Source organism: Sinocyclocheilus grahami, unplaced genomic scaffold (assembly GCF_001515645.1).
Source record: "Sinocyclocheilus grahami isolate Dianchi unplaced genomic scaffold, SAMN03320097.WGS_v1.1 scaffold9.1, whole genome shotgun sequence".
Taxonomy (NCBI): domain Eukaryota; kingdom Metazoa; phylum Chordata; class Actinopteri; order Cypriniformes; family Cyprinidae; genus Sinocyclocheilus; species Sinocyclocheilus grahami.
The window spans coordinates 1,686,770-1,703,361 of NW_015505188.1; the positions used below are offsets into that span (position 1 = coordinate 1,686,770).

General features: G+C 37.3%; 1 protein-coding gene across 1 annotated transcript in view; it reads left to right on the top strand.

The window, feature by feature from the left end:
- The window catches only part of LOC107592484 (caspase recruitment domain-containing protein 11-like), a 35,019-nt gene that overhangs the window by 10,985 nt on the left and 7,442 nt on the right, over positions 1 to 16,592 (top strand). Inside the window, exons 2-18 of the mRNA XM_016282017.1 lie at positions 5,144 to 5,359; positions 6,878 to 7,015; positions 7,376 to 7,701; positions 7,863 to 8,042; positions 8,170 to 8,331; positions 9,720 to 9,771; positions 9,914 to 10,020; positions 10,114 to 10,217; positions 10,969 to 11,021; positions 11,112 to 11,247; positions 11,446 to 11,644; positions 11,743 to 11,869; positions 12,415 to 12,416; positions 12,727 to 12,822; positions 12,930 to 13,050; positions 13,426 to 13,608; positions 14,712 to 14,836. Coding sequence (XP_016137503.1) covers positions 5,158 to 5,359; positions 6,878 to 7,015; positions 7,376 to 7,701; positions 7,863 to 8,042; positions 8,170 to 8,331; positions 9,720 to 9,771; positions 9,914 to 10,020; positions 10,114 to 10,217; positions 10,969 to 11,021; positions 11,112 to 11,247; positions 11,446 to 11,644; positions 11,743 to 11,869; positions 12,415 to 12,416; positions 12,727 to 12,822; positions 12,930 to 13,050; positions 13,426 to 13,608; positions 14,712 to 14,836 — 2,313 coding nt within the window. The 5' untranslated portion in view covers positions 5,144 to 5,157. The remainder of the gene's footprint in view (positions 1 to 5,143; positions 5,360 to 6,877; positions 7,016 to 7,375; positions 7,702 to 7,862; positions 8,043 to 8,169; positions 8,332 to 9,719; positions 9,772 to 9,913; positions 10,021 to 10,113; positions 10,218 to 10,968; positions 11,022 to 11,111; positions 11,248 to 11,445; positions 11,645 to 11,742; positions 11,870 to 12,414; positions 12,417 to 12,726; positions 12,823 to 12,929; positions 13,051 to 13,425; positions 13,609 to 14,711; positions 14,837 to 16,592) is intronic.

Sequence of the window (16,592 nt, forward strand, 5' to 3'; positions counted from 1 at the left end):
AACTGAAGCTGTAGAACTAATAGAACGTGATGACACAGAAGAACTCATCCACAATATCCACACTGACCACCACAAATATCCACCGCCCCCTGCCATCAGCTCCCGCGTCTCACACACACGAGCGCGACTTTAGCACTAGATTTAGCAACTTTCAGACCCTTTTAGTGGCTTTTTCCAAAGAATATTCATACTGACAAACCTAGCGACTTTTTTGGATAAACCTTAGCTATGGTTCAGTTGGAAGATTTTGCCAGTCTCTCTCTGCGTCTGTTCTGTGCAGTGAGCGGCAGAGAAGCAGCGCATTCAGTTGGCCGCACCGCAGCCGACTCATCAATAAATGAGTACAAAACAGCGTTTCCAAGCACCTGTTGCTTACTGATTGTTTGGAATTATAAATATGAGCGTAGTTCATCTGTTAATATCACATGCACTTTTTTGTTTGTAGTTTTTTTTAGTTTGTTACTCAGACGCAGGCAGTGCGCTGCATGAGACAAAAAAGTATTATAGCCAAAACAACCGCATAGCTGCTCTTGTAGATGCATGCTGATTTTATCAGACGATGCCGCGATTATAAATGAGAGTGACTCCTGGTTAACATGTATTAAAAGGGGTCGTGTTTAGTCACTATTTAGTGTGGTATTTTTTGACAATATTCACTCATCATGACAATAAAATAGGGCATTCTAAGTCAATATACTGCAGTATTTCCTCTCTCAATCAGTAGAAAATATGGTTAACACCCGGTCATGCATGAAACCCCCCCCCGTCATATACCGTGAAACCGGTATAATTTTGAAAAATACTGTGATATAAATTTTTGGTCATACCGCCCAGCACTAATGTCACGCCAATGATGTCAAACTTGGTATTCAATCCTGACATTGCATTTGAGCTGAGTGAGATTTAAGAGCTTCAGCAGAGAGGACGATTTTCTGAATGAAATTTAGGCCTGTTTCGCATAGAAAGCTATTTCATGCTTTCAGAAGGCTTGGAATATTGCCCATGAGTTCCATAGACCACTTTTATGGTGCATTGTTTGTTTAGTCATTTTTAGAGCTTCACAGTACCCGTCCCTTCTCTCTTTGGTGTTCCAACAGAAAGAAAGTCATGCAGGTTTGGAACCACATGAGGGTGTTTTAAATGATTTTCATTTTAGGTGAACTGTTCCTTTAAGGAAGTAGCACTCTGTTATGTTTATGCGATAAGACATGACGTATATCGTTTTTTTTATCTGACTAAAGTGCTATATTTAGTTTTCTCATCAGCACAGTCTTAGGTAGGTCAGAATACCCTTGACCCTAATGTGTAGATAAAATTTCAGTCATTGTAAGCAAGGCCACACATCAGACCTGCTGTAGCGTGTTTCACTTTCACACAAAACAGCCTGGTGCAGTTCCCCTGAACTGGTAGCTTGGAGGAGCAGGGCTGCAGCCCATTGGCTGATGAGGTGCTTTTGGTTTGTGGTTTTTTCTAAAATCGGATGGAGCCACAGGAGCACGTGGTAAGGGCTTCCGCTAGCTCGGTTTCGTGCTGCTCTTCAACATGAGTGAAAATCAATCAAGCAGGGTCCCACAGGGATAGACAGCAGCGTGGTGCAGAGCTAAACAACCTGTAGATGTAACATACAATTTCACTCTTCTTGGATGCTCAGTGAACTTGAAAAAATTTAAATATTCTCCTTTTAAACATGCACAAAATTGTAGGTCCTAGACTTTCTTCGACAAGGCAACAAAAAATACACCTTTTTTTCTGACTCAATCCTATTTACTATATTTTTTCTTTTGAAAGAAACTTATATGTTTATTAAAGCAAGGATGCATTAAATTAATCAGGGGTCAGAATAGAACTTTAATAAAATATAAAAGTAAATAAATAAATTGTAATTTAATTGTATTATTTATAAATGACAATTGTAGCTCTAGACAGTCACCTATGGCTATGATTTTATTAATACCGTTGTCTGATTGATTTTATAGTCTCAAGCATTCAGAAATCTCACAAAATAAAATTAAGCAGTTTTACTACAATAAAACCATGGTTAATTTTAATAAGGGTTGTGATGTCCACATGTTTTTGTTGAAGAAATTAAAGAGGCTGTAGCATTTCTATCGCAAAAAGGTGGCCAAAAATGAAAAATTAAGTGGATATTTGAATTAAATGTTTGGTCAATATTAAACAAGGATTTGATCATCCTGTAAGTGTAACAACAGCAATTATCAGGCCTTCGGTGCCCTTTGCAGGCATTTGTAATAGTGCAAATAAAATATTAATTCAGATGCATTGTTGTTGGTGGTGAAATTATTACCGAAATTAAAACACGTTACTAACGTCAACAGTCAAAAAAGTTTCACAGGAACTTGAACGTAGCTACCTGAAAGTGATGCAGAGGCTTCATCTTGGGCTTTTTTATTTTTCTTTTCTCTGCACTGATCTCTTTCCCCTGATATAGCCTAGTTGTCCATTAATTATGATGATCATTTGTATTCAGCCACAAACATGAGGTGAGAGCGAGCGTGGGGCTTATACTGCCTACTGCGTTCATCATAAAATGCTTTTTTATAATTATATATATAACTGGGATGGTGCCCCCCCAGGAGTTGGTGCCCTACGCAAACGATAGGTAGCAGCGGTACTGAATAAAATAAATGAAATACCATGAAAATAAATAAATAATTTAGTTGGCCATCTCTCTTTCCACACTAACAGTGACTTTCAGATGTTGTATAAGAAAGTCTGTAGGCACCTAGACACCGATGTAGATGCACTATATGTATATTGACTTACTCTGGTAAGTGGAAGTTAATCTGATAATCTGAATTTAAATATACTTCAAGTTCAAAATGAGTATCACTTCTGCTGTGCAACTGTAAATGTGTTCCCAACATTTCTCATTTTTTTATGAGGCCGAGTTAAACACCTGCTAATGAAAAGGAGAAGTGAAGAGCGCTCTCTTACTCACTCACTCCAAAATAAGTCAAGAGGAAATCTGGTCAAGGTATAAGACGGGGTTGGGGTGGACTGCGTGTTTGTGTGTCTGTCATGATGAACCGCTGTATGTGATGCTTAATTTTTGACTCTACTGAGTCACGTCCTGACACGAACACCAAGTGATACAGTAAATCGCTGTTAATCATTGTGCTAAAATGTGAAGGGAGAAACCCATAGTTTCCCAAACAAGAGCGATTTTGATCTCGTAAAGGGGGGCGTTTTCATTGTGGGTGAGTGCTCACGCCCTCATTTGCTTTCAAAATTTTACTCCCACACTCACTCCCATACGTTTCTCTGATTTCCAAAAATGAGAAGCTCTCTTTCCTTTTTTTTGAACAACAATGGATGCTGATGGCTAATATTAGATGTATGACTTGCTGTGGCACATCCGACACGTCTTCATCCCTCCCACATCAGACTGCATACTGCACTTAAAAAAGGCAAATGCTGGCTAAAGACTGCAGTTCTTTCTTTCGTTTAAGCAGAAACCTACTGATGTCTGATCAAAAGTCTGCTGTCTGATAAAGATGGGGAAGTGAGGCCATTATGATCGCGTTTGCATTCACATACGTAGCTGTTCTAGAGCCTGGGGGGCAAAAGCGAAAGGGCAGATATAGAAATGGAGCTTGGGATGATAGATACACAGAAATATGCAAAAGCGTGTGCGGGCATATCAGTAGTAACGGTTTGATTTCATTTGCAAAGGACTATGGAGCGCTGGTGAACAATGGTGGTATTATTGCAGCCGAAGGGGGCCGACTGCACATTCAACATGTGTGTTCGCCACAAAAAATTGTCATGCAGAGCCTTTTGTTAATAGGCTGGGTTACACTTTATTTTGATAGTCCACTTTGCTGTAAGTAACTTTGCAACTGCATGTCAACTAACTCTCATCAGAGCATTTGTAGACTGTTAGGTAGGTTAAGGTTAGTAGAATGTTGCCGTACTTGCTAAGTTACTTATAGTATTATGCATTTGCAAGTGTCAGTGACTGTTTAATAACATGTTTTTGTGTATTGTATGAATCTGCATTTAAATAAACTATAATCAACATTTGAGCAAAACAAGTCAACAAGAAACCCTTTTTGCAACTGAAATGTAGTGTGGTGAGGGATGTTAATGGAGGGATGTTCAAACTTTTTCAGTGGACAAAAATGGCATAAAACAATTTTGAAATTTTGAACTTGTGAGTTAAAAATGATGTGTGCTTTACATTGTATGAGTCTATCACTCATAGCCCCATTTTCATAAGTGTAAAATTCTGTATCTAACCTGACTATAGCCGGCATGGTCTGTGACGTCAGCAGAAATGGAAGATTGTTTTGAAACAATTTATTATATTTAGGGCTGCATGACTTGGGGAAAATGTGATTTTTCAAATAAAATTAGAAATTAGAACATAAAACATAATAAAATTAGAACTGTGCTTGTTTGTATGGTACAACATTTTGTGATTATAAGTCAATGTGACTCAATAATCTCAATACTACTAATAATAAATACATACAAATATTAACCAAAATATCAATTTTTTCTAATATTTCACAGTAAAACAAATCAAGTGTTTAATAAAAATAATATAATAATTTTATTTTGCAATATAATTATATTATTATTACAATGGTGATAATTATGTTTGTCTTAATTTCTTCATTTTTAAGTGTTAAACCATCAGACTTTAATTTTGCCACAATGAGCCCCTAAAGCTTCTCTTTTATTGACAGTTGGTTTATAGCAGTTGGTTTAGAAGCGTTTCTCATGACAAGTGTGGTTGCATTGTTGCATGCCCAAATGCATGTTATAAGTGACCGAGTCACTCTGAGACACCATTTCATCACCATTTAGTTTTATTTTTTATCATCCCAAAACTTGGTTTTATTAATCGTGCAGTCCTAATTCTATTTTATTTTTAGTGTTCAGTGCTATATTTTATTTGTAAACAGAAGCCAAAAAAAATCACTCACTTTAGACCATAAAACTGCACGAAGGAAGTAAATACGACCACGTCAATCCATTTATGGCTGAATGGATACTTTTATCTTTGTGCATGCAATGACAAGTTTGTTTTTATCTGATGTGCTGTCAATGCTATGGGTGTGAAAGGAGTGTTGAAATAGCATCTAAAACTACATTCTCTCCCGTTCTTGTCTCATAGAGGCCTCTGCAGGAATGGAGAACGGAGGCTCAATGAACTTGCTAGACTACAGGGAGGCATCGTGGGAGAATGCCGAGAAGAACCGGTACATATTGTGCCGTTTCATCAACCCCAACAAGCTGACCTCATATCTGCGCCAATGCAAGGTCATCGACGAACAAGACGAAGACGAGGTGCTCAACTCTCGCCTGCTGGAGTCCAAAGTCAACCGTGCAGGTATTATTCAATGTTTTCGTGTCTGCTTAAGCATATACTGTAGAATTGTTGATGATGTGATACGGATCTGCCCAAGGTTGGTTTGTCTCTCCAATCGTATCGCAGGGACATCAACATTCCTAGATGCTGGTGACAGAAAATACTAAACACCGTGGAATATGGAAATGCAAATTCAATGCTGAAAACATTTACATGCAAATCACATCATCAATCAGTTACTCGGTCACCCCATCTTTCACTGTGTTTTTCCAGTGGTGTAATGTGATGATGAATGGACGCTTTTAATCCTGTGAGCTGCCGCTGTAGTTTTTCTTTCCTAACGACTCCTTCCTGAACCTTCGTATCATTTTTCAACTTCCGAACGGCCACAGGCAAAACGGATGACAGGGATTTCGTCCAAGCAGCTTGCTGAAGTCTGCACTGTTTGTTTGTCACAAAGCAGCACATCAAAATGCTTGTTTACCACAGCTGGGATTTTCACAGCTCCCTAATGATTTTCCTTTTGGGACTGGCACTTTGGCACTTATTACAGAAGATCTTTCAAGTACTTTTTGTGCCAGAACTTTCTCTAGTGATTTAAAATACAATACACTGCTTTCATCAAAGACAAATCTGGATCTGGATCTTTTTTCCTTCATTAGAACAGATGAATCGTTCACAATAAGATCACTATAACATCCATTTAGAAAAGAGATTTCCAAAGTAAATGTCCATTTCATTCCGACCTTAATATTTGAAATATATTAAGAAGTATGTATATATGGGTGATTCTATAATTGCAGGTACATTTGGTGTCCAAAGTCATTATTTTTCATCTAGTCATCATTTCAAATAGTTATATTTTTTGTTATTTTTAATAATTTGTTGCTCATAATGGAACACAAGATGTTATAGGCCATAACAATATAATATTTTCTGTGAAAAGTGTCTTATATAGCTGAAAATCATGATTTCTTGTTGTCTGAATTAGACAGTGTCATTTCTGTTACCATCAAGCTCTGTTACCAAGGTAGAGTGACAGTGTTGAGAGTATGTAACAGAATGGACAGTCATGCACAGAGAAGCACACACTCTCTCTCTTTCTCTCACATACACACACATGACTGTCAATTCTGTCAACACTGTCACTCTGCCTTGGTAACAGAGTTTGACAGTACCAGAATTGACACTTGACTAATTCTGACAACAAGAAATCATGATTTTCAGCTATATAAGACACTTTATATTATATTGTTATATTATATAGTGATCCAAGACAACAAATTATATATATATATGTATATACACACAGTATAAATTAAAGATGTAAAATTACATGGTGAAAAATTGACCAGAAATTATATATATGACATGACAAAATAATGACTAAATTTAGTATTAAAAAAACACTTTCTGATGATGATTCATCCTGATCACATTAACATGTACTATTTAAAGTCATCTTTAAAGGTCACATCTGGTAGAAATAACTTTTTTTCAGTTCAACAAGAGTAATGCTGCAGTGGTTTTTTGTTTCAGGTCGGTTGTTGGATATCCTGCACACGAAGGGAGAGCGAGGCTATGTGGTTTTTCTAGAGAGTCTAGAGTTGTACTACCCGGACCTCTACAAACTCGTCACGGGGAAGGAGCCTACACGCAGATGTTCCACTATAGTCGGTGAGACACTTTTAAATTAATGCTACACGCAGATGTTCCACAACAGTCGGTGAGCCACTTTTAAATGAAATGCTGCCCATATAAATGACCTACAACCATGCCTTAAAAATGTTTGTTGCCTTCCACCTGCTTCCCCTCTGAGATGAGCATCTGCCATAAATCCCCTTTCAGATTTGTGCAGTAGCCTTATGAACAATTACTGTGGTGCTACTATGGTACACTAATGGTATCAGATGATAAATGATTACTATACATATATATCATGATATTTGCACGACACTTCAAGAATAACAAGAAAATTGTTATGGTACTTTTTGTGCAGTAGTGTTGAATTGGCTGTATTTTGTCCTTTTCCTGTAGTGGAGGAGGGCCAGGAAGGGCTAATCCAGTTTTTAATGAACGAAGTCATAAAGCTTCAGCAGCAGTCCAGGGCTAAAGATGTGCAGCGGGTGGACGTTATGACCAAATGCCGCACGCTAGAAGATGAGCACAAGAAGCTTCGACTGGCCAACCAGGAGCTGCAGACTTTCCAGGAGCGCTACAATAAGATGAAAGAAGAGCGTAATAACTATAACGATGAACTTATGAAGGTGAAGGATGACAACTATCAGCTGGCTATGCGATATGCCCAGCTCAGCGAGGAGAAGAATATGGCTGTGATGAGGAGCCGAGACCTTCAGCTAGAGGTTAGAGGGCTTCTGCAAGCATTGCAGGACGATTCAAGTCAATTTTTGTCTTCAAAAATCTCCTATATTTACTGCTAAAAGTGATGGGTCACTCATATTTACACGAATGATTTGACTATGTGCGATACAAATGTTGACTGCTGTCTCTCCATTTCCTCTAGATTGACCAACTAAAGCACAAGTTGAACAAGGTGGAGGAGGAGTGCAAAATGGAGAGGAGGCAATCTCTGAAATTGAAGAATGACATTGAGAACCGACCTCGGAAAGAGCAGATATTTGAGCTGGAGCGAGAGAATGAAGTCTTGAAGATCAAACTCCAGGAGTTGCAGTCCATCATACAGGTGAAGACGCTTTTTTTGCATAACAGTAAATAGAAGACAGTGAAAAGCAAACAGCTGGGAAAGGTTGCTCAAAGTCAGAGATTTCAGAGTTGTTTTGTATGCTTGTTTTGTTTCTTTTTATGCATAGCCCGGGCCTCTACCTGATTCAGACAAGGCCATCTTGGATATCCTGGAGCATGACCGACAGGAGGCTCTGGAGGATCGTCAGGAGCTAGTCAACAGACTCTATAACCTGCATGAAGAGGTCCGACAGGCTGAGGATCTCCGGGACAAGGTTAGGACCAGCCTTATACCTTGAAAAATCATTTCAGCTTCAAGATCCTTTCCAAACAGTGTATAGCACCTACAGATGTTGGGTAAATACACCATTTTTAATTACTAATGGAACTAATGGTTGCTTTGAAAAAAAAAGAAAGAAAAAAGACCCACAAAGAATTTTTTTTTAAATTGTCAAATATCAAGATGAAATATATGACCGCTCAAAAGTTTGGTGTCAGTCTTTTTTGTTTGTTTTACTTTTTAAAAAAATACTTATTCAATATAATTTTAAATATAATATTCAGCAAGGATGTATTAAGCTGATCAAAAGTGACAGTAAAGATATTTGTAATATAATTAAATAAAGAATTTCTGTTTCAAAGAAACAGTTTTCTTAAAATAAATAAATAAATAAACTGTCATCAAACATCCTGAAAAAGAAAATCATGGTTTCCACAAAAATATTACATTTGCATTTACATTTAGTCATTTTGCAGACGCTTTTATCCAAAGCGACTTACAATTGGGGATACATAAAGCGATTCTTCTTAAAGAGGCAAACAGATACAGGAAGTGCTTGTAATACCAAGTTTCTAGACATTGTTCAAATAAGTACAAGCTAGAAAGAGAAATTAAACAGCACAAATATTTTCAACAATGATAACAAAAAGAAATGTTTCTTGAGCAGCAAATCAGCATATTAGAATGATTTCTGAAATATTATGTGATGCTGAAGACTGAAGTAATGATGCTGAAAATGCAGCTTTTTCATAGGAATAAATGACATTATAACATATATTCAAATAGAAACCAGTTATTTTAAATTGTTATAATATTCACAATATTGCTATATACATGCAGACTTGTTGAGCAAAAGACACTTATTTTTTTCAAGAACATTAAAAAAATCTTACTCACCCAAACTTTTGAACTTATTTAAACTTTTATTTATTTTTATTGTTTGTCTTTGTGTTTTAAACTATCCAGTCCTGTTCTTGCTATGAAAATAGCCTTTGGTGTTGACATGGCATTAAAAAAACAGGAACAACTTTGTGTCTGTATTTAATGAAATAATATAAGTAGGCTTTATTCATATGCAAACTAGATGCATTGCAACTAGCAATTACCTTATCTGCAAGCAATGCAATACATTTTTGCCAGAATGAGTCATCTTAGATGGCAGCATCACTTTGCTGCCTGCTGTTTGAAACAGTCTTACTACTGCTATGCGTGCACTGACTGTATTGTGCCTGAAAAGGCTGTCTAGGTAGACAGCTCACTTTTGGCAGAGACCTTAAGCGTCAGGTCATATTGGTCAATTTTTGTCACATCTCAAATTTATTTTTTTTAAATCTCTCATTGTATAATATGGTTCAAGAATATTTCTGCATCTCAATGTCTGACATTCTCAATTATTAGATCAATCGACCAAAATCTCCAGCTGCTGGACCCAAAAGTCCTCTATTCCAAGGTAGAATGTTTATTTAAAGAGCTCTGATGGTGCTGTGTGTGAACTTGCAGTTAAAATTTAGTTATTGTGTGGTAATGTTCACTGAATGTTTGCAAAAAGAATTTCCTGTGAGCTTGGTTTCCTTTCATCTCTCATTATATAGCCATGCCTTTCACCAATGGAGATCTGTTAGAACCTGCTGCCACTGACAACACCGGTCTTAACAGTGCCAGTGCATTGATTTCTCTCGGAGAGATCTGCTGTAAAAATGTAGGCTTTAATGCATTATCATCTGATTTGCATATCTCTCCATGTTGTTTTAATTTGAAGGCAAATGGTGTGTATGTGCTTGTGTCTCTTCAGCTGCGGTGCCGTAATGACAGTATCTTGTCCACCGTGCCAGAGCCTCCAGACCAGAACTCCATTGTCAGGAGAATCAAGGAAAACACAAACTCTCAATACAAATGGTAATTAAAATCAGAGCTCTGTGTAACATAGACACTGATAAAGGGGAAAGAGTAGACTCTCCATTATTAATGATATGTTTACCATAGTTATTCCATGGTAACCCTTTGTTTAACAGTGGTATTTATAGTAAGACCATGCTGACTTCCTATTTTTTATAATAATAACCCAACTAAATATTTTTATGAGACATGTATTATTGCTAAACATTTTAAATACATTTATTTAGTTCTTGCCATTAGTCTTAGATGCTGACTTGGAATAAATCAATAAAATAAATACTAACGGTAATAATGTAAACTACATAAATAAATATATGTAAATATAATAAATATATGTAATATAATTATATAATTAATATTAGTTTACCTTACATTCAGTACACATTCAATGAAAAATGTGTTTATAGCTAATGCTTTATATACTAGTTTTAGTGTAAAACAACAGTACTTGTTAAGAGTTTTTTGTAGTGTAAAAACTGGTAAACCATGGATAGTTCCTAATTATCATGGTTAGTTTAATGTGTCTGATTTGTATAACACAAACTGTGGTATTTGCTTTTAAAAATATTAGCCTAACATTATTTTGAAACTGGTGTAGTTGTAACAAAAAGTTAAATGGATATTGTTACTCATTTATGGATTATTTAGAATGCATTTCCACAAAAACACCAGTTGGTAACTATAGTAAAGTCATAGTAAATTGTTGCTGGCATTGTAGAGTAAAATTTACTGTGCTGTATCTCTCTTTCAGTATTCTCCCTTCAGACACTGCAGATACTGACAGTGGAGACAATGCTGACATGGGTATGAACATGCATAAATCATTTATTCCGCCCACTCACCACTGAATCATACACTTGAGTCTTTGTAAAATTGTCTCTTTCTTTACTATAGATGACCATGACTTAGACATTTCCTCCTACGGGCCTTCATCCATCCATTCATCTTCATCTTCCCACCAGTCTGAGTCAATGGACTCGTATGATCTGGAGCAAGTCAATAACATCTTCAGGAAATTCTCTTTGGAGAGGTATTTTGTTTGATTGTTTGATTTAAAATCATAGTGTTATTTACAATCATTCTTTGAGCACTCAGTGTGGTGAATCAACTTTCCATTTTGGCGATCTTGAGAAAAAAGTCAGTCTTCGTCGTCTCAATTCTCCTCACTGTGTACATCTATATTATCACTCCTCTTTGATCTGTGCATGTGTCCTTTTTCGTTCTCCAGACCGTTTCGTCCTTCGTTGACCTCAGGCCCTCCGCAAAACCCATTGCGGCCAGTTCAGAGCCTTTTACTCTCTGGAGAAAACCTTCTGTCAGACGTCTCTCTGATTGGTGGAAATGATAGTGGCATCTTCGTGTCCTCTGTCCAGTCTGGTTCTGAAACAGAACAGGCCGGAGTTAAAGTCGGACATCATCTTCTAATGGTGGGATTGAACTCCTGCATATGTTCCACAACCAAAAAAACCTAAAAACTGATGTAGTAGTAGTAATCTTTTCCCATTCGGTTTCATTTATCTCCAAGTTGGAAGGCAATGTTCGTGGAGAAGCTCATAGTGTGGCTTTGGACGCCTGCACCAAAGAGGAAGCTCACTGGACCCTGCAGAGATGCACCGGACAAGTGCATCTCCATTACAAGTCCAACTATGATGGTGAGTCCAGACCTCTCTTAAAAGGAAGATGCTTTATTCAAGAGTTTAATGTGCATAGGGGAGGTTAAAAGGTCCACTGTTTCAAAAAGTCCTATGCCACCCTGGAATGAACCTAATAACGTATTCAGACTAGGTTTGCTGTGATAGTTGGTGTTGACGTTTGTTCAGTTTGAGAACAGACACTACAATTAAAGATTAAGATTTAGTTTGCTTCCAAACTTTCTTATTAGTTTTGCTAATAAATGTTTCTTATATATATATTTAAACACTGTGTAAGTTATTTATTTTATATTAGGCCTAAAGCATGGTGCCCGCCTCCGCGCGATTTCCCTGTTGATTCTGCGTCGCGGTCCGCTCTGAACAGCTGAAAGCCCGGAAGACTCAACGCGCTGTCCGGAATGGCGTCTTTCAGCCAGATTTCCGTGAAACACAGAGCAGCAGAGTTAGAAAAATCCTTAGTTGTCTGGGAGAGCAGAAGGAGTTTCTGGTCAACTGTGGATCTGAGTCCATTTAGAATGTCAGTCAACACCTGACATTCTAAACAGTCGTAATTTAGTGTGTGAACCTGTCTTTGACCCTCAGAATTAAACAAGCTGTTTATTCTGCACCTTTAAGATGTATTAATGCAAATTACCTCTGTTATAATTGGCTAACCTCCCTATTACAGTAGTTCTTGCTGTTGTTCATCAGGGTTGCTGAATACAGTGTAGGTGTTTTGTGTATGGTCATATGTCAGATAAATCATAGTCATGATGTCATGCCATAGTCAGTTGTTTTTGGAATGACACATTTTTCATAAATTATCTTTCCATGTCTTCCCTTCTAATGAATTCTCTCACTTCTGTTTGTGCTCACAGAACACTCTACAACCTGAGGAGCCCACACCATCTCAAGATCCCAAGTCTAGTCCACGTCTGTCCAGAGCCAGTGTCTTCATCGTTCAGTTATTACAGGTAACAGGTCCCCTTGAGTTTGCTCACCCTGACATAGTGCTGAGGTCTTACTGCAGGTAGGAAAAGAGCTGAGACTTGCTGAGATTAAAAGAGATCCCTGGTGTCAGTTTGTCAGCAGGGTGGATAACAAGTACAAGAGGATGAACAGCAGTGAGCGTGTCCGCATTGTCAATGGAGGAAATCCATCATCAGTTTCCAGACCAGGTTTTGAAACACTAAGGCCTGAGGGTAAGACTGCCCACCCTCATCTTTACTTGTTTATGTCGAAGGAATCTTTCCAGTGAATGCCATGTGGCCAGGCTTCGTACTGTCATGAAAATGAAACCTAAAAATGTTAGGGAATTTTTAAAGCTTGATATCCATAACTGAAAAATTATGTAAATGTAAAAAAAATTTAAATAATATTTTTTTAGTTATGCTCTAAATTGTTTAATTAGCCTTTTTGAGCACAATCCCCAAACAATTATTTTCTAACTTGGTTAAAAGGAATGAGAAACCAATGCTTTCTTATTCACAGTGCCGCACATGTCCATTTCTAGTGTTTATGCTGAATTACAGTAAACTGCTTTCAAAGCTGACCCGTGAACTGTTTCTGTTTTTCAGATGCATCTGACCCAGAGAGCGACTTAAACAAGAGCTTGAATCTGATCCCATACAGTCTAGTGACCCCACAGCAATGCCAGCGCAAAAGACCCGTCCTCTTCACCCCCAACATCCTAGCCAAGACCATCGTCCAGAAGTTCCTTAATCTTGGAGGTGCTATGGAGTTCAATATATGCAAACCAGGTAAAAGTGGGTGGAGGAAGGTTGTCCTAATTATAGCAGCAGACTGTGGTGATGATAGAGATATTGTTCTGTAAACAGAAAAAAACAGTAGCTGCCATTATTAACTATAGGTCACATATATAGGTATTTATTTTAATTTGTTCCATGACTTCAACTCTTATGTCACAGGCAACAACCCACTCAGTCTATGTTTAGCACAAGGTTTTGAATGTATGTAAGAAACATCAGATAAATCCAGCTGTTGCATTTCGAAAATCATTATCAGTTATTAATGTTGAGTGGGTTGTCAGTAAGGCTGGGGGTAGAGATCAAATAATAATAATAAAAATAAAAAAATCTAATAATTAATGCAAACAACACATTAAAACAAAAAGTTACCTGAGAACAATGTAGTTTTCTGTAGAATGCAGTGGTGTTATGGCATTATTGGATGTTATTTTAAAAACTCATTAGATGGCATAATTTATTGGTAAACCCACCATTTAAGAACTGACTACTGATCAAGTAAAAAATGATGAATAATGCTTAAAAATTATGCTTATTGGTTTATCTTTAACCATCTTTAAATAATAAAAAATAATCAAGTAACAGGGTGAAATTGATGAAATTCAGTTTCATTAATGGTTCAAGAAGATCTGTACTCTTTTTTGCTATACTGCTGCTGAATCTGCAGTGTTGTGTCAAATAAGAAATCAGCTTTAGAGTTCAGCTAGGCACCGTAGTTAGATTCATGAATGAAAGGATATTTAGGATATCCTGTTAGCATATTCTTTAAATGAATCACAAACAAGTCTGTATGAGTTAATGTGTACTTAATTAGATTGTGACACTTACGTGTAATTACTGACTGGCTGTACATATGTGACTGTGTGTAGGACTACACATCTCTAGCAGAGTTTAATTGGAATGGTGCTTTAATAAATTGGGGAATCTTCAAAAGTAATAAAATAATAATAAATGGAATCTTTAAGAAACTGGAATTGATAATAGTAATTGTATCAGAACTACAATGTATCAAATCCTTACAATGCACTCCCTAGATGCAAGCAATGTTTTCCTTGACATGTCTACTTACAAGAACTATTAATTCATCTTCTTTTCAGACATTGTGACAAAAGACGAATTCCTCATGAAACAGAAGATAGAGCCCATCATTTATTTCAAAGAAAAGCAGGCCTGCACATATGAATGCATCACCCCAGAAAACATTGAAGCGGTTGCCTTCAAGGTACAGTAATAAATGTTCTTTTCAGAAGAATTTAATAATAGCTAAATTATGTTTTTGCTTTTATGTGCTGTCATTTCTTCTGCTTACTCATGAAGCTTGTCAGATATTTATGTGTTCTCTGTTTTGCCAAGCAGTATCATTTTGAAGTGCTTCCTCTTGGTGAGAGCTTAACCCGTTCCTAAAGACACGAATGGGATTGTCATACTACACCTAGCCCAACTCTTTAACTATTAGTTAAAGGGATAGTTCACCCAAAAATGAAAATTTCATGTTTATCTGCTTACCCCCAGGGCATCCAAGATGTAGGTAACTTTGTTTCTTCAGTAGAACACAAACGAAATTTGTTAGTTTTTTTGGTCACATCAGTTTACGTGTTACTGTAATGTTGTCTTGGCAGTCTTAGAAGCTTATTAAAAATTTGTATCAGTTTTTGAATATTGCGGTTGTAAAAAGTTTGAGTTTTCATTAGGGGTGGGTAGGGCTGTGTATCGACTTTGATACTTTTTCCGACCGAATTGCCTCGATACCATCGAGTATCGAAAACGTCTTGTTATTTCGATACCTAAAGGGTTAATCTCCTAAGGGGTTAATGACCTAAGCGTCAGTGAGCCAATAAGCCTGCAGCACTTGCCGGTGTGTTCGACTAGAAGAGGTGCGGTGCAGATCGATCAGTGTTTGACATCCGCGAGAGCGATTCGAAAGCGCACGGAGCAGTCTGCTCTCTTTAGCTCTCGTGGTACTGTAATACCACCACTATAGAGTAGCGCGGGAGCTGCGTGGAGTTCCGATCATATGCAGATGTCTGTTCATACTAACGTTACACGACCGAAAGCTCGTGTTATGTGACCATTCATGCAAACTGTAGCATCATGCTACATAAGACAATAAATAAGATTTATATTCCGCTTTTACTCAAAACTCACTTTAAACCACCATCGAGTGTTTGTAATAACTTCCGATTGCCGTCTAACAGGGCCGGATTTACGCATTGCTCAAGACATTGAGCAAATAAATATAACAAACAATAGGGTAAAAAATGACAAACTATTTCCATGTCTTCCACCTTTTTTATGTAGGCTACGGAAATCACAATTTCTTTCTCCCAGTCTCTCTCACAGACACACACACAGTGCAGACACGCGGAGACGCAAACAGAAACTTCTTGTCAGCGCTGCACCGCGAATTTATCAGTAAAATAGTTTCGCAGCTGAAAAGTTACATGACATTTCTCAGTAGCGAGGTTCATGAAGGAGTTTAACTTAAAGATTCGCTATTAGTAGACGCTAGAGGTGGTTATGTGGCCACGACTATATGGAATGGTCTCTCTCAGTTCTCAAACAAATTAAGAACTATTTGATTTAGCGCTTATTCCGATAGAAAACACTGTATCGGTTTCCACTGATTAAGAAATATTTTTGTTTGCTTGGGTGGTAATATTAGGTCTATTATATTAATAGGGAAGGGGGCCCAAAAATTTATTTTTTCTACGTCACGAAAATAGGTAAATCCGGACCTGCCATCTAATGTGTGTTTTGGCCATGTAATGTTGCTGAAATTAAATATGTTATTACCTCTGAGTCAGAGCAGCGATCATGGAAGAGAGAACACAAGCAGACAGCGCTGGAAGCTGCTAATGCTCATCAGTAAATCAGTGGAAAATAAATAGAAATCATGATTCTGTCTGAGCTATGCATTTTAAAACGAACACTAACTAGTGTAAATGTAGCCTAACAGATGTGTAAACTGAAGACTATTT